The sequence below is a fragment of the Megalobrama amblycephala genome, linkage group LG8 (assembly GCF_018812025.1).
Source record: "Megalobrama amblycephala isolate DHTTF-2021 linkage group LG8, ASM1881202v1, whole genome shotgun sequence".
Taxonomy (NCBI): domain Eukaryota; kingdom Metazoa; phylum Chordata; class Actinopteri; order Cypriniformes; family Xenocyprididae; genus Megalobrama; species Megalobrama amblycephala.
Genome location: NC_063051.1, coordinates 29120911 through 29144968, shown reverse-complemented (window position 1 = coordinate 29144968; position 24058 = coordinate 29120911). Strand labels below are relative to the sequence as shown.

The 24058-nt window shown below is 35.0% G+C and overlaps 1 protein-coding gene and 1 long non-coding RNA gene across 2 annotated transcripts; one reads left to right on the top strand and one right to left on the bottom strand.

The window, feature by feature from the left end:
* The first annotated feature begins 4205 nt into the window (after positions 1 to 4205).
* Positions 4206 to 23587, top strand: iqcb1 (IQ motif containing B1). The gene is made up of 13 exons (XM_048200440.1): positions 4206 to 4487; positions 4892 to 5057; positions 5150 to 5270; positions 8344 to 8437; positions 8546 to 8645; positions 8737 to 8909; positions 11903 to 12009; positions 13921 to 14042; positions 14766 to 14908; positions 17552 to 17700; positions 19821 to 19952; positions 20102 to 20258; positions 22755 to 23587. Exons 1-13 carry the CDS (start codon positions 4373 to 4375, stop codon positions 22973 to 22975), a joined length of 1800 nt encoding a protein of 599 aa, XP_048056397.1. The 5' UTR covers positions 4206 to 4372; the 3' UTR covers positions 22976 to 23587.
* On the bottom strand, positions 4337 to 5956 carry LOC125274234. Its single transcript, XR_007186210.1, has 2 exons — positions 5919 to 5956; positions 4337 to 5315 (listed from the first exon to the last, which is right to left on the bottom strand). It is a non-coding gene; the product is annotated as an uncharacterized LOC125274234 (long non-coding RNA).
* Positions 23588 to 24058: the final 471 nt, after the last annotated feature.

Here is a 24058-nt window from a genome sequence, read left to right as displayed (position 1 = left end):
TTTATTAAAATTGATACTTAAAGGGTTAGTTCACCCAAAAATGAAAATTCTGTCATTTATTACTTACCCTCATGCCGTTCCACACCCGTAAGACCTTCGTTAATCTTCGGAACACAAATTAAGATATTTTAGTTAAAATCCAATGGCTCCGTGAGGCCTCCATAGGGAGCAATGACACTTCCTCTCTCAAGATCCATAAAGGTACTAAAAACATATTTAAATCGGTTCATGTGAGTACAGTGGTTCAATATTAATATTATAAAGCGACGAGAATATTTTTGGAGCACCAAAAAAACCCAAAATAACGACTTATTTAGTGATGGCCGATTTCAAAACACTGCTTCAGGAAGTATCGGAGCACAAATGAATCAGTGTGTCGAATCATGATTCGGATCGCGTGTCAAACTGCCAACGGCTGAAATCACGTGACTTTGGCGCTCCGAACAGATGATTCGATACACTCCTTTATTTGTGCTCCGATGCTTCCTGAAGCAGTGTTTTGAAGCATTGTTATATATATATTAGAATAGTAGGCCTATATAATATAGTATATAGGCTATATATTAATATTTACTAATATATACAGGTCCTTCTCAAAAAATTAGCATATTGTGATAAAGTTCATTATTTTCCATAATGTAATGATAAAAATTAAACTTTCATATATTTTAGATTCATTGCACACCAACTGAAATATTTCAGGTCTTTTATTGTTTTAATACTGATGATTTTGGCATACAGCTCATGAAAACCCAAAATTCCTATCTCAAAAAATTAGCATATCATGAAAAGGTTCTCTAAACGAGCTATTAACCTAATCATCTGAATCAACTAATTAACTCTAAACACCTGCAAAAGATTCCTGAGGCTTTTAAAAAACTCCCAGCCTGGTTCATTACTCAAAACCGCAATCATGGGTAAGACTGCCGATCAGAAGGCCATCATTGACACCCTCAAGCGAGAGAAAGAAATTTCTGAACGAATAGGCTGTTCCCAGAGTGCTGTATCAAGGCACCTCAGTGGGAAGTCTGTGGGAAGGGAAAAGTGTGGCAAAAAACGCTGCACAACGAGAAGAGGTGACCAGACCCTGAGGAAGATTGTGGAGAAGGACCGATTCCAGACCTTGGGGGACCTGCGGAAGCAGTGGACTGAGTCAGACAGGTGGCCAGGTGCCGCATTCCCCAGGTCAAGCCACTTTTGAACCAGAAACAGCGGCAGAAGTGCCTGACCTGGGCTACAGAGAAGCAGCACTGGACTGTTGCTCAGTGGTCCAAAGTACTTTTTTCGGATGAAAGCAAATTTTGCATGTCATTCGGAAATCAAGGTGCCAGAGTCTGGAGGAAGACTGGGGAGAAGGAAATGCCAAAATGCCTGAAGTCCAGTGTCAAGTACCCACAGTCAGTGATGGTCTGGGGTGCCATGTCAGCTGCTGGTGTTGGTCCACTGTGTTTTATCAAGGGCAGGGTCAATGCAGCTAGCTATCAGGAGATTTTGGAGCACTTCATGCTTCCATCTGCTGAAAAGCTTTATGGAGATGAAGATTTCGTTTTTTCAGCACGACCTGGCATCTGCTCACAGTGCCAAAACCACTGGTAAATGGTTTACTGACCATGGTATTACTGTGCTCAATTGGCCTGCCAACTCTCCTGACCTGAACCCCATAGAGAATCTGTGGGATATTGTGAAGAGAAAGTTGAGAGACGCAAGACCCAACACTCTGGATGAGCTTAAGGCCGCTATCGAAGCATCCTGGGCCTCCATAACACCTCAGCAGTGCCACAGGCTGATTGCCTCCATGCCACGCCGCACTGAAGCAGTCATTTCTGCAAAAGGATTCCCGACCAAGTATTGAGTGCATAACTGAACATAATTATTTGAAGGTTGACTTTTTTTGTATTAAAAACACTTTTCTTTTATTGGTCGGATGAAATATGCTAATTTTTTGAGATAGGAATTTTGGGTTTTCATGAGCTGTATGCCAAAATCATCAGTATTAAAACAATAAAAGACCTGAAATATTTCAGTTGGTGTGCAATGAATCTAAATATATATGAAAGTTTAATTTTTATCATTACATTATGGAAAATAATGAACTTTATCACAATATGCTAATTTTTTGAGAAGGACCTGTATATAGGTTATATATAATATATATATATATAACATGATATAACATATATTATATTCATATATAACATGAACTAACCATGAGCAATACATTTGTTACTGTATTTACTAATCTTCGTTAACGTTAATGAAAATACAGTTGTTCATTGTTTGTTAATGTTAGTTCACAGTGCATTAACTAATGTTAACAAGACTTTAATAATGTATTAGTAAATGTTGAAATTATCATTAACAAAGATTAATACATGCTGTAAATGAAACACCCCTGGCAAAGTGTGGTTTTGGACGATATCAGCATAAATCCTTATCATTTTTTGGTCCAAATACATTAAAGTAACTTGACATTATCATTGAAGACCAGCAATAATAATTTTCATTTTGATTACATAATAATGGCAATATATACATGTCAAAGTCAGACATGCCCCTTTGCCAGCTGTGATGCCTGGTTACTGGTTTAAACTTGGCCCAGGTTTGTAAAAGATTTTTTGGGTCAGCAAACCTTAATAACTTCAACAATTGTTTGCCAATTAAGTTTAGAATACAATGAACCAATCAGAACCCAGTTTAGGTCAGATAGCTGCTAATGGTGGATATTTTGATGAATCGAAAATTTAAGTTTTTTCTATGTATAAACTGTTCATGTAATAAAATATGTTTTCGTAGTTTGTGTTGTCCCTTATCAGTGCAAAATTATCACAAATTAAAAAGGATTCATGCCAATATTGTCCAAAACCCCTCTTTTCTAGGGCGTTTCCAAACTTTTATATAGGCCTATATACTGTATAATACATACAATGTATGTATTTTGACTGCTTTTTGTTGAAAATCTTTTGGGTGCAAAAGCGGAGAGATTTCCTCAGTATTTTCACCACATGACTGCTATGTTTACTGAGTAAAAAATAAACAATCAATTTCAGAAAATATTTCCTTTTTTTCATTCATGACTGAATTCTAAATCCTAGTTAAGTGGGGCAATAAAGCACTCCTAAGTTCAACTATAATTGCATTTAATATAAATGTAAACTATAATAAACTTTTAAAATACATCAAATATAATATAATACATTGTAAATAACATGCAATTAAGTGTAGGCGACTTTTTCAGAAGGTTCGATGCAGAATATGTCAGAATGATTTGTCTACAAGTTAAAAGCGCAAGCAATGTAATGCAACTCTGTATAATAAAGTATCAGACTTTCCTCGTAGTATGTCCTTGATTTACTGAAAATTTAAATAATATTTGTATTGCTTTATTATTTAGAAACGGAAGAATATCCTCCAGTATGGCACCTGTGTAGCCAAATATATCAGTCTGAAGATGTGTCTTTTGTCTTGGTATTCTCTCCTCCATTTGAAGCTTTGAAAGGTCCAGCTCAAAAATTAAAATATGATTTGGAGAAGGGCCATTTACAGTCATATTTTAATCTGTATATGTTTTACAGTAACCGACAACAACATTTCGGATATCGTGAGGCCTGCACACAAGCAGCAGTTTTACAACCAAAACTAGACCATCCTCGACTCACCCAGTTGGAGGCGCTGTTTTCAAGGAAACAACGACAGACAGATGTCATCTGGCATCATAGATAGATATACAGGATGGGGAAAAGTCCACCCTCCCTTATCTGCTCATTTAGTTGTTATAGCAAAAAATCATTAACTTTTACAGAATGTATAAGTGACTTCTTATTAATATGTATATTATTTTTAAATGTCATTAATATAAAATACTAAAACAACTATGTATTTACAATTGCAATTTAGTTGATAATAATTGAATAACCAATGACAGGCAAAGCAGAATACCGGTAAAAGGGAGCCTTTAAAGTTTATTTAGAGTCTGTAAAGTTAAAAACAAAACAAAACGAAAAGCCAATAAATGTAACGTTTGTGATGACCTTTAATTGTAAGTATTATTGAGTATTATATACGTATATATTTTTTTGTTTCTTTTTATTTAAATTATTGCTGTGTTTTTAATTTATACTTACAAAATGTAAAAAATATCTGAAATGTCAAGTAATTTTGAACGTTCAGTTCAGTTCAAAAAAAAAAAAAAAAAGAAGACAGACGGTCGCAGGGAGATGACGTAAGGTTGCCGTAGAAACCAAACAGGCTCTTGTTAGTTGAGTCGCTTTTCCTGTGCTGAAAATCATGTAAATGTTATCTTCAAACAACCATTATTCGACATGCGCTTTCATCGTCCTTATATGTAAAATCTATAACGTTTTTTTCTGAGACGATGAGTGCAATGGTTCAATCAGGAGACGAAATAAACCCAGAACTAAAGAATCTGGTCGCAATCACCAGAGAAAAATCTGAAAACAAGTTTAACGACGTGCTTTCAGCATTAAAAGGTAAAGTCCTGTCCTTTCTTACGTTTGTCATTGTAGAATTTCGTTTATTTAACGGTATAAATCGTCACCGTTTAGTTTTTTGCAGCTCAACCAAATAGCCATGCGGAGTGACAAATACTCTTTAAAAATTACCAAATATAACGCTGCCTTCACGTGCTATATTTCCCACTTCTGAAGTCGTGATTGCGAACTCTTTGCATTCAGATTTTGACTTGAGAGGGCGTTCATGTCCAATCTTTAACCTAAGAAACTAGTATTTACGATAGCAGCATTACCTTTCAGTAAATGTGAGCTCATAAATCGGCATGTATAATAATTCTACACTTACTATAAAAATGTTACATGCCATCTATCCTAGAACACAACCATGTATGAATGAGCTTAAACAGCTTTCACTTGAACAGATCTTCTAGGCAGAAAGTCTTTAGGAGATCAGAGGGATCTGGAGGCGTGTAAACAGAGTCTCTACTCTCATGGTGTGCTGCAGTACTGCTCATCTTCACTGAGATTCAGTCCAGTCAAGATTCAAGGGGGCTATGCAGTCCTGACACAGATGGCAGACCTCCTCAGGTACTCAAATTCAAGTTGCTTTTAAATACACAGTGAATAATGCTTTTATTCGCAGTCTCGTGGAGTTTTAATGCATGTTTTTGTCCGTCCAGCACATGCTGTGTGGGTCTGGGTGATTTCAGACACATGGAAGTGTTCAGTCATGAATTTCTGCCATCAGTGGTGGAAAGTCTTCTTTTTCTTGCAGACCGTCTAATGAACAGAGCTTTGCGGGTAAGATATTACAGTTTCCTGAATCACACAGAGCACACAAGGGGTCTGTGGAAATATTTAAAGAAAACAGTGTAAAAAATGTAATAAATAAATAAATAATAATATTAAAATGAATAAAAACAACAATGAAAAGATTAAAATAAATAGAAAATAGATTCAAATTAGTGCTGTTAATCGATTAAAAAATTAACTAATAATTAATCGCACATTTTTTCTGTAATTAATCGTAATTAAAAACATTGGAGTTTTTAATATTTTTATATTTTAATATGAAATTGAAATTGATTTTTTTTAAACAAAACAAAAAAACATTAAAAGATATTCAACATTACAGTATAACTAAAGGCTATCAATTTCAACATTTATTAGTCTTTAAAAAATAACTTTTAATTTAAGTGAACTTAAAACAATCTTCACATAACCCCATTATAATAAATATCATATTTACCTGTGGCCTTCCTACCTGTCTAACACATACAGAAACTGAATAAAGTTATCAAACACTGTACAATCGTCTCTGCCTAAGTTATAAATGAAATATAGATTAATCTTTATTAAAGCTACAATTTTCTCTGTTATCTTTGTTCTTTGATTAACATTAAAGGGTTAGTTCATCCAAAAATGAAAATTCTGTCATTTATTACTTACCCTCATGCCATTCCACACCCGTAAGACCTTCGTTAATCTTCAGAACACAAATTAAGATATTTTAGTTGAAATCCGATGGCTCTGTGAGGCGTCCATAGGGAGCAATGACATTTCCTCTCTCAAGATCCATAAAGGTACTAAAAACTAGAGCCCGACCGATATGGATTTTTGGGGGCCAATGCCGATATTAACTCGAAAAGAGCCGATTTATAAGCCGATATTTTGATTTTGAAAATAAACTGGATATTAGACCCATTTTCTATAAACTACACTTACACATTCAATAACAAAATATCTGCCTGTTCTATGTATGTGGGCTGTATAAACCATTTTCCAGAAGGGATTATGTTAAAAAAAAGCCTTAGATTACAGTCTCAATGACTAAACAATTGCACATCAAAAGTATATATTTTTTAATGATCAAAAAACAGTCTGGTTTTAAACATTTAACAGTTTTACTTACTTCCAGTTGACGCTGGTTTTAACAGTCTGTGTGTGTACTGTAAATAAATTATAATACTAAAGTTAAAGTAAAAGAGCTATACCAAACAAATTCAATATTCCACAAAACCATGTCAATGAATTGAAAATAAAATTAAAATAAGTTAAATGGGAAACACTGCAGATATATTTAGAATAAGTTAAACGCTAACGTTATAGTTTGACCTCTTATTAACGTTCGCGCTCTTCCACTGATAAACATGGTATTAGCTTTGTGGCTAATCTAATATAGCAATGCATTAGCGGCTGTAAGTGATGTTACAGAATATTTAGAAGTGATAATGATAGGACCGTTAGCTAGAACTACCACACTGTTTTATATAGTGTATGGACTAAATCTACAATCATTTCACATGACGAACGACAGACTCACCGTCAAAAGAATACATCTCCGTGGCACTTGGGTAAAGTTGGTTTTATATTCACACATTCGGACTTCTGATAAATTCAGACTTTCCAATAAATGTGCAATAAATTAATGTTTGCGAATTTTAAGCAGCGACATGATATTGACAACCAACGATTGTCAACTTACAACATTTTTCACAGTCGATCAAAATAGGCAAGTGTTGATTTAATGGCATATTTACTTGTGAATGTCCACTTAATGTCCAATGTAGTGTGATTAACAAGGCTATTGAATACTAATGTGCGAATATAAAACCAACTTTACCCAAGTCTCCGTGGCTCGGCTGATAGCTTTCTTCTGTAGTGGATTTCTGGCGCTGTTGTCAACTGGGGAGGTGCAGAGCTCCCTCTGGTGGGCAAACTATGCAACACTCATAACATGAGTGAAGCATGAGACTCTGTTTCTCATGTTTCATCGGCCGTTATAAACGCCGATGCCGATTTAAATGCAATTAGCTCATATCGGCCGATAATATTGGTCGGGCTCTACTAAAAACATATTTAAATCAGTTCATGTGAGTACAGTGGTTTAATATTAATATTATAAAGCAACGAGAATATTTTTGGAGCGCCAAAAAAAAAGTGATGGCCGATTTCAAAACACTGCTTCAGGAAGCATCGGAGCATAAATGAATCAGTGTGTCGAATCTGCTGTTCAGAGCACCAAAGTCACGTGATTTCAGCCGTTAGCAGTTTGACACGCGATCTGAATCATGATTCGACACACTGATTCATTTATGCTCCGATGCTTCATTAAGCAGTGTTTTGAAATCGGCCATCACTAAATAAGTCATTATTTTGTTTTTGTTTTTGGCGCTCCAAAAATATTCTCGTTGCTTTATAATATTAATATTGAACCACTGTACTGACATGAACTGATTTAAACCTATATTTATACCTTTTATGGATCTTGAGAGAGGAAGTGTCCATTGTTCCCTATAGAGGCCTCACGGAGCCATCGGATTTCAACTAAAATATCTTAATTTGTGTTCTGAAGATTAACGAAGGTCTTACGGGTGTGGAACGGCATGAGGGTAAGTAATAAATGACAGAATTTTCATTTTTGGGTGAACTAACCCTTTAATGACAGAAATTACAGTAACTGGTTTATTAGGCTGCTGTGCCTTTAAAACCTGCTGCTGCCAAATATATAATTTTCTCACAACTCTTTAAGTTAATTTAAGACATTATTTAAATCATTTAAGACTGCTCTTATGGGGATACTCAACAAAATGGCCATTTTGGCATAATTCTGTGTGTTACTGTTTGTTCAAGAGCAAAAGAGAACGTGATACTTGCGCACATCTTTCTGTGCACACGAGTCGCGTGTGTGTCACACAGACATCTGACATAGAGAACTTCAAGTAACAGGGTTTGGGTTTATTTAATGTATAGTCAGCTGGTTATAAATGCAGAATGAACCCTTTCTAACTAGTTCTATCACCTCTGGCTTTTATTTGAATTGGTAGAGACTGCATATATAGCAACCAGATCATTTCATTTCTCTCTGCAACAGGACAAGGCACGTAATGAGCTGATTCGTTTGTTTAGAAAAGTCTTTGATTCCATTGGCTGGATCCTCAGGGCTCACAGACATCTCATTCATCATGGTAAACAGCTTCTTCTATAAGTTTAGTGGGCTGTGACCATCACAAGATGTTTAGAGATGATTTTATTTAAGCTTGAACTGAAATGAAACTGTTGCTTTCTCTTCTCAGTATTGAAATCTAAACATTATGAGAGTGTCCAGATCTGTGAAGACGATGACATCTCCATTGTTACTGTCACCATGTGGAACAATATCTTCAGGGCAAACGGGTACAACAGAAGGCTACTTGATCCATAATACAGTCTTTATCCACATGACTGCTTCACACTTTGGTAAATCTTTTCCCTTGTTTTTCTGAAGTGCTGTAGTGGCTGAGATGGGAAGCAGGGCTCTGACTGACATCATGGATGATATTGTGTATAAAATGTCCAGTAGCTCAAATCCTGTGATTGGCAGAGCAGCTGTAAAGACCCTTGTTCTGATTATGGACCACAGCAGCTCAACCCGTCAGCTCATTCACAGACGATACAAAGGTACAGTCGCACTCAGATCTCAGAACATCATCAAGCTTTAAAGCCTGTTCACATCAAGGACGATAACTAATAACAATAAAGATATAGTTTAAAAAAAGTCATTCTAGATTTAAAAGAATAGCAGAGTCCATACCACAACTATAATAATGGAGTGCAACAGTCAGGTTCCAGAAGTAAAAACACTCATTTATTTCTTGATATTTTTTTTTTTTATGATAACTTATAACCTTTAAAAACAGACCTACTGTGAGCTACAAGGTTGTTAACCGATGATATTTGCTTCTGTTGAAGCCGATGGCATGATTATTTCAACTTATTTTTAAAATAAGCAAAACATGCTGAAAGAGCTCTTTAGTAGAGTCAGTCTCCCTACACTCTCAAAATACATAAAGTCCCCCTGTAGTCAATAATTGTATCCCTTAAAACTCATCTTTGATAACCAAAATTACATATTTAATTTTTTTTTTCTTGTGAAAAACATTTATTCATGCCTTAAAATTGCTTGAATGTTACTCTACATCCTTGCTTCATTTAATCTACGCGGATGCAAATTAGCCCTGCCTCCACTCATTCACACCAGCTCAGAGATCCACTCGGTCAACTTTACTGTTGTAAATAATGCACAATGGCACGGAAACTGGTTTAATTCAGCCATATATGTTTGAACCAGAAACTGATTCAGAAGAAGTGGAAGAGTGAATTAATACATCAGAATGGTAATGTGTTTTGTGTATCACTCTGACACTAGTAATTAATTAATATGTAATTAATATGATTAGCCTTTTGCTTGACTACGTTATCAAACAGGTAATAAAGTGTCTGTGATAACCTGGCTTCTCTTGAGACTCCCCTGCTTCGCAGCATGGTTAATAACATGCTAAAGCCTGCCCCACACGTTGACATGATTGGATACAAGGTAGTTTGTGAAATAAGAAAATCCAGCGATTTCAAACCACATTTTATATATACAGTACAGTCCAAAAGTTTGGAACCACTAAGATTTTTAATGTTTTTAAAAGAAGTTTCGTCTGCTCACCAAGGCTACATTTATTTAATTAAAAATACAGTAAAGAAACAGTAATATTGTGAAATATTATTACAATTTAAAATAACTGTTTTCTATTTGAATATATTTCACAAAGTAATTTATTCCTGTGATGGCAAAGCTGAATTTTCAGCATCAATTACTCCAGTCTTCAGTGTCACATGATCCTTCAGAAATCATTCTAATATGCTGATCTGCTGCTCAATAAACATTTAATGTGTACAATTGTACAAAATATTTGTGTACAATATTTTTTTTCAGGATTATTTGATGAATAGAAAGTTCAAAAGAACAGTGTTTTTATCTAATATTTTGTAACATTATAAATGTTACAAATGTTACACTTTTGATTGATTTAATGCATCCTTGCTGAATAAAAGTATTCATTTCTTTAATTTATTTTCAAAAAAATAAAAATTCTTACTGACCCCAAACTTTTGAACGGTAGTGTATAATGCTACAGAAGCTTTGTATTTCAGATAAATGCTGTTCTTTTGAACTTTCTATTCATCAAGGAATCCTGAAAAAAAAAGTACACAACTGTTTTCAACATTGAAAATAATCATAAATGTTTCTTGAGCAGCAGATCAGCATATTAGAATGATTTCTGAAGGATCATGTGACACTGAAGACTGGAGTAATGATGCTGAAAATTCAGCTTTGCATCACAGGAATAAATTACTTTGTCAAATATATTTAAATAGTACACAGTTATTTTAAATTGTAATAATATTTCACAATATTACTGTTTTTTACTGTATTTTTAATTAAATAAATGTAGCCTTGGTGAGCAGACGAAACTTCTTTTAAAAACATAAAAAATCTAAGTGGTTCCAAACTTTTGGACTGTACTGTATATAGTCAACATTTTTAAATTAGTAGTTTTATATTTTTTATATTTTATATTTTCCATCATTTTTAATTCAGTTAGGCTTGATTCATGGCTTGAACGCTTTAACAAATACTTTATTTAAAGGTGCCATCGAGCGTTTTTTTACAAGATGTAATATAAGTCTAAGGTGTCCCATGAATGTGTCTGTGAAGTTTCAGCTCAAAATACCCCATAGATTTTTTTAATAAATTTTTTTAACTGCCTATTTTGGGGCATAATTAGAAATGCGCCGATTCAGGCTGCGGCCCCTTTAATTGCTCGTGCTCTCCGCCCCCTCCAGAGCTCTCGACCCTATCATTCATAAACAAAGTTCACACAGCTAATATAAGCCTCAAAATGGATCTTTACAAAGTGTTCGTCATGCATGGTGCATGCATACATCGGATTATGTGAGTATTGTATTTATTTGGACGTTTACATTTGATTCTGAATGAGTTTGAGGCTATGCTCCATAGCTAACGGGCTAATGCTACACTGTTGGAGAGATTTATAAAGAATGAAGTTGTGTTTATGAATGTTAATGCCTGTTCTTCGGAGGTCTTTTAAACAAATAAGATTTATATAAGAAGGAGGAAACAATGGAGTTTGAGACTCACTATATGTCATTTCCATGTACTGAACTCTTGTTATTTAACTATGCCAAGGTAAATTCAATTTTTAATTGTAGAGCACCTTTAAATCCAAAAGGGAGAAATGAACGAAAAAAAAAAAACTTCTGGAGAAAAAGTGGGCAGGCACTGTTACACTCTATAACGGCACACTGAAACAATATATTTGGAATCACTTTCAGAACTTTTTTTTTTTTTTCTAGCTGATGAATGATAAAAACAGCCAATCACAATTCATCCTGCTGTAAAGTGCTCAAGCATTTAAAGCAGCAGACAACAGAACTGCATCGCATGCTTATAATGAACAGGGCTGCGTTTCCTGAATAAGCGTAAGTTGATCGTTGAACAATTGCGACCAATGGTCTCTATGATCAGCTTAGGCTTACGATGATTTTGGGAAACACAGCCCTTTAGTCCCTGAGTGTGTTTCCAATGTTTGGTCCTGCAGGTTTGGCTGATTTGGTCATGAAAGACTGGCATGGTAAAGGCTTTGACTCTGCTCTGGATCAGCTTATTGATCGCCTGCAGTCAGACGTCCCATGGAGAGACGCTAAGGTCAGCAGCCACCAGCTCAAAGCATCTGCTAAATGCCTTAATGTAGACATCTTTTACATTTGGTAGCATTTTATTTTTTCCTAGAAGTCCAACTATAATGTTAGTCACCATGAAAACAAAATTAATAATTCCATTTTTTTATGGCATATTGCAGTATTTATTATAAATGATTTATCCATGTACATCAGTATTATTTTTTTTTAATTCATGTATCTCGTAATCTTTAATCAAAATAACTTCCCCTTCCTCTTGCAACAACATTTCTTCTCTTCTCTGATGGCGTTTACTGGTGTTTTTTCTTGTTCAAAAAGCCATTTCACTCAGATATACGTCACAATATGGAAGAAAAACGTCCGTTTCATGCTGACTTAAAGGTGTCTTGCATCAAAGCTCATAGTTTTACGTGATCATTTTATGCCATTTCTCTGACCTTTTAAACTGGCTGTTTTTGTTACTGTACCTTTAGAAGGTTAGTTCACCCAAATATGAAATTTCTGTCAATAATTACTCACCCTCAGGTCTTTCCAAACCCGTAAGACTTAAGTTCATTTTCAAAACACAAATGAAGATCTTTTTGATGAAATCTTAAAGGGATAGTTCACCCAAAAATGAAAATTTGATGTTTATCTGCTTACCCCCAGAGCATCCAAGATGTAGGTGTCTTTGTTTCTTCAGTGGAACACAAATGATGATTTTTAACTGCAACTGCTGCCGTCTGTCAGTCAAATAATGCTAGTGGATGGGAACTTCTACAATAAGAGTAAATAAAACTTGCTTAGACAAGTCCAAATTAAACCCTGCAGCTCGTGACGACACATTGATGTCCTAAGACAAGAAACGATCGGTTTGTGCGAGAAACCGAACAGTATTTATATCATTTTTTACCTCTAATACACCACTATGTCCAACGGCATTCATCACTCGATTCGTTTGGTCTGATCGCGCTCTGACAGCGGCAGTGATGTCTCGCGCATATACTTCAATGAGAGCTAGACATCACTGCCGCTGTTAGAGCGCGATCAGACCAAACGAATCGAGTGATGAATGAACGTGATATAAATACTGTTCGGTTTCTCGCACAAACCGATCGTTTCGTGTCTTAGGACATCAATGTGTCGTCACGAGCCGCAGGGTTTCATTTGGATTTGTCTGTCGTGTTTTATTTACTCTTATAGTCCAAGTTCCCGCTGACTTGCATTATATCACTGACAGATGGCAGCGGTTGCAGTTAAAAATCATCATTTGTGTTCTACTGAGGAAACAAAGTCACCTACATCTTGGATGCTCTGGGGGTAAGCAGATAAACATCAAATTTTCATTTTTGGGTGAACTATCCCTTTAAAGCTTTCTGTACCACTTTAGTTTTACGATCTCTTTATGAACTTTTGTAAACGTCAATCTATATGTATTGAGCGGTTTAGTTCAAATTTTCTGAAGAGATCTAGAATCTGAGAGATTAAATCTGTTCATTATATAAAGCGATCGAGTCTCTTCAGAAAATTTGGACTTAACCGCTCAATTCATATGGATTAATTTTAAGATCTTTATGAACTTTTTAAAGCGTCAAAGTGGTAGTTGCGTAGATTTCTATGGAGGGACAGAAAGCTCTCAGATTTCATCAAAACGTTCTTCATTTGTGTTTTCTGAAGATGAATGAAAGTCTTACCGCTTTGGAACGACATGAGGGTGAGTAATTATGACAGAATTGTAATTTTTGGGTGAACTAACCCTTTAATACTTCTGTCTATCGATCTCTATTTTAATTGTCTAACCTCTTTGCTGGAGAAATGACAACGTCATTGATCGAGACCATGAGGATTCATGAATTTTGCATCATATTTATTGATGAACTGTAGAGGAAGTTTTTTTCTCATATTCATGATGTATTTCTTTACTCTGCATTATATTAAGGAGACATCTGAGGAGTGTGTGAGAGCAGCTTGTATTATCCAGGCAGTCTGGAGAGCCCATCAGACCAGAAAAAGACTGAGGAAACTCCCAAGAGCGGTCAGCACATTACAGCGCAGCTTCAGGTAAGGAAATGACACAGTGAAGTCCCTCTGAATAAAGGAGCTGAACACAGCAACTATGCATTAAAGAAAAGGAAAAGGCTATTTGCACTAAGTGCATATAGCGGTAAAAGTGAAAATAGCAGTTTTCTTTGCACTAAGTGTAAACAGTTGTTAGATGCTATTTATACTTAAACTGCAAACAGTGGCAGATACAATTTATCACAATGTATTGTAGCCCACTCCTACACCTAACCTGCTGAACAGTACAGGTGTCCTTGAAGGTTCAGGAAGAGAGGTTTTGAGCGTGGTAATATGAGCTGCAAGCATCACGGTCGATGTGCTGACCCATCCGATCAACGCGAGGACACCACATCCAGTCTCAGTTACAGGCCTATTAAATACCCGATAAGCACTTTATTTCCACTATTAAATACTCATTAGGCATTTTATTTCCGCTTTTCAGATTTTTTCTTCATTTTTTTTTTTTTATAATCACCTCTTTGTGCTGATATGCAATGGGAAACAGCAGAGGAATGAGTTTAGAAAAAGGCAGATTCAAACTCATTCTTGTCAGAAGCTTTACTTGTAATATTCTGGCTCATCCAGACATTGGTGGGTGGAGTTAGTGTAAATAGCCTCTGCCAACAAGGTGGGCTATTTGCACTCGGTGTAAAATTTGACATTGCTTAAAGGAAATTAGAGTTTAGTGACACTATGGTGAATAGATTTATTTTTGTGTGTTAGGGAAAAGCGCAGACAGCAACAGGAACACACTGAAAGTCAGCGAGCAGAAGAGGAATTACGTCATCAAATGTGTCTGCGAAGACAGAGAGCCATGAGACAGTTCCGCCAACACCAGCTTCATCTGATGGAGATGCTACCAGCTGGTAACAACACAAAATGAAACCTTATCAATGAGTAAAACTGAAATGAGTGTGGTAAATATTGTGTGTATCAGGTTTATTATTGTTAACTAAAAACTAAACCAAACTGCTAAAAATATTTTTGTTAATTAAAATAAGTAAGGGATACTCTTCAAAAACACCTTGTTGCTGAGTAGGGTAATATAATGTAGCAAATTATTAGCAAAGCTAAATTATTAATAAAAGTCACAGGGCAGCAATCATAAGAAATTTCTGTGCTCCTGAATGTTTCTGTGTGTGTGTGTGTGTGTGTGTGTGTGTGTGTGTGTGTGTGTGTGGCAGCGCAATAATAAAGAACAGTGATTAAACTCACTGGAACTACCTGTGCATTACATGGTTTGAGCGCACACATTTCTATGGAAGAGGATTAGGGCCAAGCAATAATAAAAAAATAAAACCATCTCGAGATTAAAGTTGTTAAATTTCGAGAAAAAACTTGTTAAATTTCGAGAAAAAAGTCGAGATAAAATGTTGAGAATAAACTCATTAAATTACTAGAAAAAACCCGTTAAATTTCGAGAAAAAAGTCGAGATAAAATGTTGAGAATAAACTCGTTAAATTACGAGAAAAAAAACGAGATAAAATGTTGAGAATAAACTCGTTAAATTACGAGAAAAAAAACGAGATAAAATGTTGAGAATAAACTCGTTAAATTACGAGAAAAAACTTGTTAAATTTCGAGAAAAAAGTCGAGATAAAATGTTGAGAATAAACTCCTTAAATTACGAGAAAAAAGTCGAGATAAAATGTTGAGAAAAAACCCGTTCAATTTCGAGAAAAAAGACGAGATAAAATGTTGAGAATAAACTCGTTAAATTACGAGAAAAAACTTGTTAAATTTCGAGAAAAAAGTCGAGATAAAATGTTGAGAATAAACTCGTTAAATTATGAGAAAAAAACTCATTAAATTTCGAGAAAAAAAATCGAGATAAAACGTTGAGAATAAACTCGTTAAATTACGAGAAAAAAACTCATTAAATTTCGAGAAAAAAGTCGAGATAAAGTGTTGAGAATAAACTCGTTAAATTATGAGAAAAAAACTCATTAAATTTCGAGAAAAAAAAATCGAGATAAAACGTTGAGAATAAACTCGTTAAATTATGAGAAAAAAACGTTAAATTTCGAGAAAAAAGTCAAGATAAAATGTTGAGAATAAACTCGTTAAATTACGAGAAAAAAACTCATTAAATTTCGAGAAAAAAGTCGAGATAAAATGTTGAGAATAAACTCGTTAAATTATGAGAAAAAAACTCATTAAATTTTGAGAAAAAAAATCGAGATAAAACGTTGAGAATAAACTCGTTAAATTATGAGAAAAAAAACGTTAAATTTCGAGAAAAAAGTCAAGATAAAATGTTGAGAATAAACTCGTTAAATTATGAGAAAAAAACTCATTAAATTTCGAGAAAAAAATCGAGATAAAATGTTGAGAATAAACTCGTTAAATTATGAGAAAAAAAACGTTAAATTTCGAGAAAAAAGTCAAGATAAAATGTTGAGAATAAACTCGTTAAATTACGAGAAAAAAACTCATTAAATTTCGAGAAAAAAATTGAGATAAAATGTTGAGAATAAACTCGTTAAATTATGAGAAAAAAAATGTTACATTTCGAGATAAAATGTTGAGTATAAACTCGTTAAATTACGAGAAAAAACTCATTCAATTTCGAGAAAAAAATCGAGATAAAATGTTGAGAATAAAGTCGTTAAATTACGAGAACAAATTTGTTAAATTATGAGAAAAATGTCATTAAATTTCGAGAAAAAAGTTGAGATAAAATGTTGAGAATAAACTCATTAAATTATGAAAATAAAGTCATTAAATTACGAGAAAAACGTCATTAAATTATGAGAACAAATTCGTAATTTAACGAATTTGTTCTCGTAATTTAACAACTTTTTTCTCGTAATTTAACGAGTTTATTCTCAACATTTTATCTCAACTTTTTTCTTGAAATTTAACAACTTTAATCTCGAGATGGTTTTATTTTTTTATTATTGCTTGGCCCTAATCCTCTTCCGTACATTTCAGCCAATCAGAATAGAGTATTTTGACAGACCTTGGTTATAAAGCTAAAATAAAATATAAATATTAGATGAAAATTTTAAACTAAACAAATATTAGAAATGCTGCCCTGGCAACTAACTGAAATTGAAATGAAAATAAATGAAACCTAAATAGTAACATTTAATTAAATCTAATAAAAATGACAAACGCATTTAACAAAATTACTAAAATTAAAATAAAATCTGAAAATATATAAACAAAAGCTAATTCAAAATATATATTAAATAATACTATAATAGTATATAAATAATTCTAAAATAACAATTATGTGTATTGAGTCTTAAGGTTGTGTGTGCGTGTAATCAATCTGTCAATAAACAGAAAACATTGTTTTTATTCCCTCAGTTTGTAAAAATGAACAAAAATTGTTTATAATATTTACCTTGTAGTTCATGGCTGCGTGTGACGTAAACAAAAGCCTATAGACTTTTCATAAATATGAATATGTCCTTTGAAATGTCCTGCCTTAGCTCACCGTTTCAGTTAAAAGGACCACATGAAAGGAATTTTAATTGCTATGAATATCCACCTCTCTCAGCCCAGGTGGAGAAATACCTGGGGGAGCTGGAGAACAAGGCAGCTGTGCTGATTCAGAGAGTGTGGAGAGGACACAGAGAGAGACGCAACTTCCAGCAGCACAGATACATTCTCAGACGGCACAGAGCAGCTGTCACTCTACAGAGAGCTGTGAGTGGACAGATACACCGACTAAAAGACTTGCACATGTTTTATGGTGTAATAAGTTCAGACTCTGTCAGTGTTAGGCCGTGTGTCCACCAAAGTGCTTTTACCCAGATGAAAACATCAGGTGCTCTGCTGAAAATGCTTAGCTGTGTGTGTTGAGAGCGCTTTGGCAGTGCAGTGTTTTTTTGTTTTTTTTTTCCAGTTGAGACACTTTGCTTGCTATGATATCGAATATGTTACAGTATCTCATTTCACATGTAGTTTGTTTCTGTATTGTTTCTATACAACAATGTTGATACAATTGCTCTGACTCTTGTTTTAAATTATTTTGTTATGTTATTACGCTTGTTGCCGTTGTACAAGCAGGATGTGGCGGTTGGTCGATGTGGTATTTGTTCAGATAATGGCATTTTAAAAACGTGGCACTCCCATTGAATACAATTGGAAAAATACGCTAGCCTCGGGGAAAAAAAGCTTTGGTGGAAACAAGGCCTTATTTTAGTATCATGGAGATACTATCATAGTTTTTATTAGTATTTTTTTTTTTTTTTTTTTATAATTTCCATTCTTATTTCAATTTAAAGTTTTGACAATCTATACATATCTAAATAGTTTTTATTATTTATTTTAGTTTTAGTTTTAATTATTTTGGCACAAAAATGTTTTTTATGGTTTTAGTTAACTATAAGACAACTCTACATATATGAAAATAATCTTAAAATGATCTCAGCCACTTGTCATTTATCATATATACTACCGTTCAAAAGTTTTGAGTCAGTAATTATTACTTTTATTCAGCAAGGATGCATTAAATTGATCAAAAATGAAAGTAAAGACATTTATAATGTTCTAAAAGATTTTGAACTCTTTTTGAACTTTCTATTCATCAAAGAATCCTTAAGATGTATATCAGTTTCCCCAAAAAGATTAAGCAGCACAACTGTTTTTAACATTGATAATAAAAAGGAATGCTTCTTGAGCAGCAAATCAGCATATTAGAATAATTTCTGAAGGATCATGTGACACTGAAGACTGGAGTATTGATGATGAAAATTCAGCTTTGCCATCACAGGAGTAAATTACATTTTAAAATATATTAAAATAGAAAAGTTATTTTAAATTGTAATGATATTTCACAATATTACTGTATTTTTGATCAAATAATTGCAGCCTTGGTGAGCATAAGAGACTTCTTTCAAAAACACAAAAACATCTTACTGACCCCTAACTTTTGAACAGTAGTGTGTATTAAAGGGTTAGTTCACCCAAAAATAAATTCTGATATTTATTACTTACCCTCATGTCGTTCCACACCCGTAAGACCTTCGTTAATCTTGGAACACAAATTAAGATATTTTAGTTGAAATCCGATGGCTCCGTGAGGCCTCCATAGGGAGCAATGACATTTCCTCTCTCAAGATCCATAAAGGTACTAAAAACATATTTAAATCAAGTTCATGTGAGTACAGTGGTTGAATATTAATATTATAAAGCGACGAGAATATTTTTGGAGCATCAAAAAAAAAACAAAGTAACGACTTATTTAGTGATGGCCGATTTCAAAACACTGCTTCATGAAGCATCGGAGCACAAATTAATCAGTGTATCGAATCATGATTCAGATCGCGTGTCAAACTGCGAACGGCTGAAATCACGTGATTTTGTCGCTCCGAACAGCAGATTTGATACTCATTCATTTGTGCTCTGATGCTTCCTGAAGCAGTGTTTTGAAATCAGCCATCACTAAATAAGTCATTATTTTGTTTTTTTTGATGCTCCAAAAATATTCTCTTCGCTTTATAATATTAATATTGAACCACTGTACTCACATGAACTGATTTAAATATGTTTTTAGTACATTAATGGATCTTGAGAGAGAAAATGTCATTGCTTCCTATGGAGGCCTCACAGAGCCATCAGATTAATCAAATATCTTATTGTGTTCTGAAGATGAACGAAGGTCTTACGGGTGTGGAACGGCATGAGGGTAAGTAATAAATGACAGAATTTTCATTTTTGGGTGAACTAACCCTTTAATACATTATATACATTAATACATAAGTGGTTGAGTTGTTTTCCCCTGATAATCTTGATCGTCTATGTGCCAATGTTCTTTTTATCAGATTCTGCAGTTTTTAAAACGTCGTAAAGCACAAAGGAATATTCTCACGTCATTGAAAGGACCCAAAGGACTGACTGACAGTAGAAGAACAGAGCTCAGGCAACAGATACAGGAACACATCTCTCTACATCCTGTGAGTCACCATGAAGAAATTAAATCTTGTTGTGTTCTTTTGTTGCTTAATGTCTTTGGGAGTTAAATAATGAATTAAAGACACACAGCTTGTATCAATTTTCAATTTAAATTATTCATCTTATCAATGATGGTTTTTCTGTTGTGCAGTCATCTGTGATGTCAGCAGAGGACAGTGTGGAGCTCCACCAGAGAGCCCAGAGTCTCCTCCACCAGCATCTGATCAGCAGAGCATCTGATCGGGCACAGGAGCAGCACAGACAGGCTCTACTTGTGCAGATCAACACAGACGTGGAGCTTTTATTAAGTACGTACCTAAATCTAAGGCTGATCTGCTGAAATGAAGTATAACATCATTAAGTCTGCAAAGCATAATGCCCGAAACATACTGTATATGAGTGTGAACGCTTCTAGCTACGCAAACCTGATTGCAGATGTGGCTATGTTTGTGCACTTGCATAGAGTTAGGGGTGTAAGGCCCTGTTTTCACCTGGTATTAAAGGTGCTAAAGAGGATGTTTTGTTTTATACATTTTTGCAATATTACTTGAAACTGTCTTTACTAACTGATAAAAGACTATTTATTAGGTGCACTGAAAGGAATAATATTAATATACATCATCTGTGTACGAGGTAGGGCCTTAAAAACATCAGATGATCGCGTAAACGATTGGCCCTCTGGCTTGTCAATCACTGCCGTGACGTTCCTTGTGAGAGACGAGCGCGGCTGTGCTCTCCAGTAACTTTCCACACTCCACAGGCGCTGCATGCAATGTTTTTGTCAGGAGACAGGAGTAACAACTGCAGATTATGAGTTACCTGCGGTGAGTCCGACATAATGAATCCACTAACACGACACAGCGAATGCCGGTGGTAATCACTTGTGTTCCAATACTCGTGCACGAGTTTTGGGAGGCGTTCCCTTGAAATGAGCTGTGAAGGAGGGGGGTTGTTCTTACGCGTGCACTCATTTCAAAAACTCACTAACAGTCTTTGGTTTCTCAGTCGATGAAAAGATCCTCTTTTGCACCTTTAAGATGCATTTGGTCGATCGGTTCATAAGTGGATGAGGGAGAAACATACCCGTTTCCACCTGGTATTTAAATCAGTCTCTTTTGTCTACTTTCAACCACTTCTGTCCTGATGTCTTCGAGGAGATGGTCTATGTTAGGTTTTTTTTTCAGATCTTTCGATATAATGAACAAAATAAGCTTGCGCAATTTACACATGAATGTGTCCGGAGATAATGGAAAAACATACGGAAAGTAGCAGCTTTTGTTTTTGCCCTGACAGCCGCAAAAAAAGATGGACGATGCACCTTCACTCTCTTCCACTGTAGTACGTGAAGCCGCCAGTGTGTCAAAATGGCGCTGACATCTTGAGTCTGCGCATAGTGAACTTGGAGCCCAAGTCTGCGCGGTAGTGAGCGCGAAGTGGAGCCGCGATATCAAGGTCCCACCCACACTCCCGCAAAATCGGTTAATACTGCAGGGCAACTCATCGTGTCGGTGTGAAACAAACAGTTCTGGAAATGTAGAAATTAAAATTAAAGCTCAAGTCTCTTCCCGAAGATCCAGAAAAAAAAAGTCTGTTGGTGCTATAGTGACTACTTCGCTCAGAGAAGCTGTCAACCTCAGCTGTCAATCATGATGTCAAAACCCGCGTTTTTATAGCATCAAATAACTAACTAAAAACACACTTTTTAAAAGAATGAATACTTTAACTAACATCAGCATTATAAAAACTGCCTAAAATGACAGAAACCATCTTTGGAAAAAAATATTTGATCTGTAATTTTACTGTTTAGTTTGTCGCACGTCCAATTACATTACATGGAGAGGTTTTATGACCTATACTGCATCCAGCCACCTGGGGCAAGACACTTTGGCTTCACTTTTCAGGACTTGTGTGGAACGCTTTTTCACCAGGGGGCAGGGGCCTCAAGATGACTTTAAATCAAAGCCCCCAGAAGGCAAGCCTGCAACCTTTAGCCAAAAAAGCGTAATGGCTAATGCTAACGCTCCGGCTGTGGCGGTACACATGGGCGGTACTGGCGGGACGCAGGAAAGGAGACCAGAGGCCATTACAAGATAGGCTGAGAGGTGCCGCACGTGATTAAGTTAGCCGTTACACTTTAGTAATAATAATTTTAGTAAAGTAATACTTTACGCTCCCATCTCCCTAGAATATACAATCTCTGTTTAAATGATTTAAAATAAGACAAAACAAGCATTAAATTAAGTCAAAACAACTAGACATCATGGCAATTTTTTTTTTATTTACTCATAAAAAAAAACTTGTCTTGAAAAACCTGGAGATATGAGGAAGCCTAATTTTAAAAGTTGGATTTCTAGACATCTTTTATATTTTTATAATGAATATACATTTTACTAGCTAAAAACAAATTATCAGGTAGAAATTGTGTCTAAAAAAAATGTATTCACTAAATAATAAACAACTGGAAATGTATTGTTCATTTGGGGATCCTTGGAGTCAGAAAGATTGAGTACCACTGATCTAAAGGTACGTTTACACGACGATGATGTACTAAAAACTGAACAATTTTGAAACGATCTCCATTCACACAGATCCATGAAAACGACTAAAAATGCTGTATTATGCTGCCAGGCCAGTAGTTGGCGATGTCACTTTGTAAAGAAACATTTTTGTAATTTACATGAAGACAATAACGGTATTGTTTTCAAAAACTTGAATGGCCAAAAGGCATAAAAAGTTTTCCATTTTTAGTTAAAACGGTGTCGTGTAAACGCCCCCTAAAACCACCCATTTGTTTTTGATTTTAGATGCGCCGTCCCTGAAGGATGCCAGAGTGGAGGATGCAAGTCTGTTCCTGAGCCGTTCCTGCCCTGTGGCCACACGCGCCCGTCAATCCCACAATGCCTTGATGCAGAGCATGCGTCTCCCGTGGTGGAGGATGCTTGGAGATGAGTTCTCCAGCCCAGAGGAGCCTCCCAGGAAAGACTATGACATGGACATTGAGTCACTGTATCTAGGTGGCAACTAAAAGATGATGAAACTCAGACTTTATTTGCAATATATCTTTCATATCAGTATACTTGAAAGAATGGTAGTTTGAACAGGTTTTATGGCACATTAGGGCTTCCAATATGATTACATGCATTTTAAAAATACAATGCAGTGACAGAACAAATACAGTGAAGCTGGAATCCTTTAGCTACATAATTACTAAAACATTCATTTTATTAATGTCCTCTAACAGAATGGTTTATATTTAAAATGTTTCTTGTTAAAGGGATAGTTCACCCAAAATCTGAAATTTCTGTCATAATTTACTCCATCTCATGTTCTTACTTTCTATTGTGGAAAACAAAAGATATTTGAAGTTCATTGTAAATGAGAACTGATTCTTAATTGAACTTACCTGGTTAAATAAAGGTTAATTAATTAAACTGTTTGGTTACCAACATTACTTAAGTTATTAATGACTTCCATTGAATGGAAATTCTCATTTTTAGGTGAATGATCCCTTTAAGGAAGAGCAGAATAATACAAGCACTGTCTTGTACACAAGTTCTTTTCTTTTTTTAAATTAAACATCTCAGGTACATTGTACACTAGCAGTCAGGTTAAAGACTATTGTAGTCACTTTTTTGTCGTAAGTGCTAGAATTTTTTTATTTATTTATTTATTTTTTTTTAGGTCTGTGGGGTTAGACATCAGCTGGCTACTAAATTTGGTTGTTTATTTATTTATTACATTTTCATCCTTTTTAAAAACTTAAATGTACACTATGAAACTTTTGTTTGTTCAAAAGAAACAAAATTCATCATAAATACATAACCAATACTTAGTGTTTTGTCTCACTCTGATTCAATGCCTATTATAAGTGTTTATTTATTAGACGTGTCGAGATGGTTTTTGTGAGAAATAACGTACATACGTGATACATCACTCGCCCGTGTGCGTCTTCATATCCTTAAGAGAAAAGTTGCTTCGGCTACTTTGATGCGTGTCTGTGTGGGAGTGGCAGAGGTTAGTTGTTAAAACGAGTGAGAAAGTTTGACAAAATTTTAAAGGGTTAGTTCACCCAAAAATGAAAATTCTGTCATTTATTACTCACCCTCAT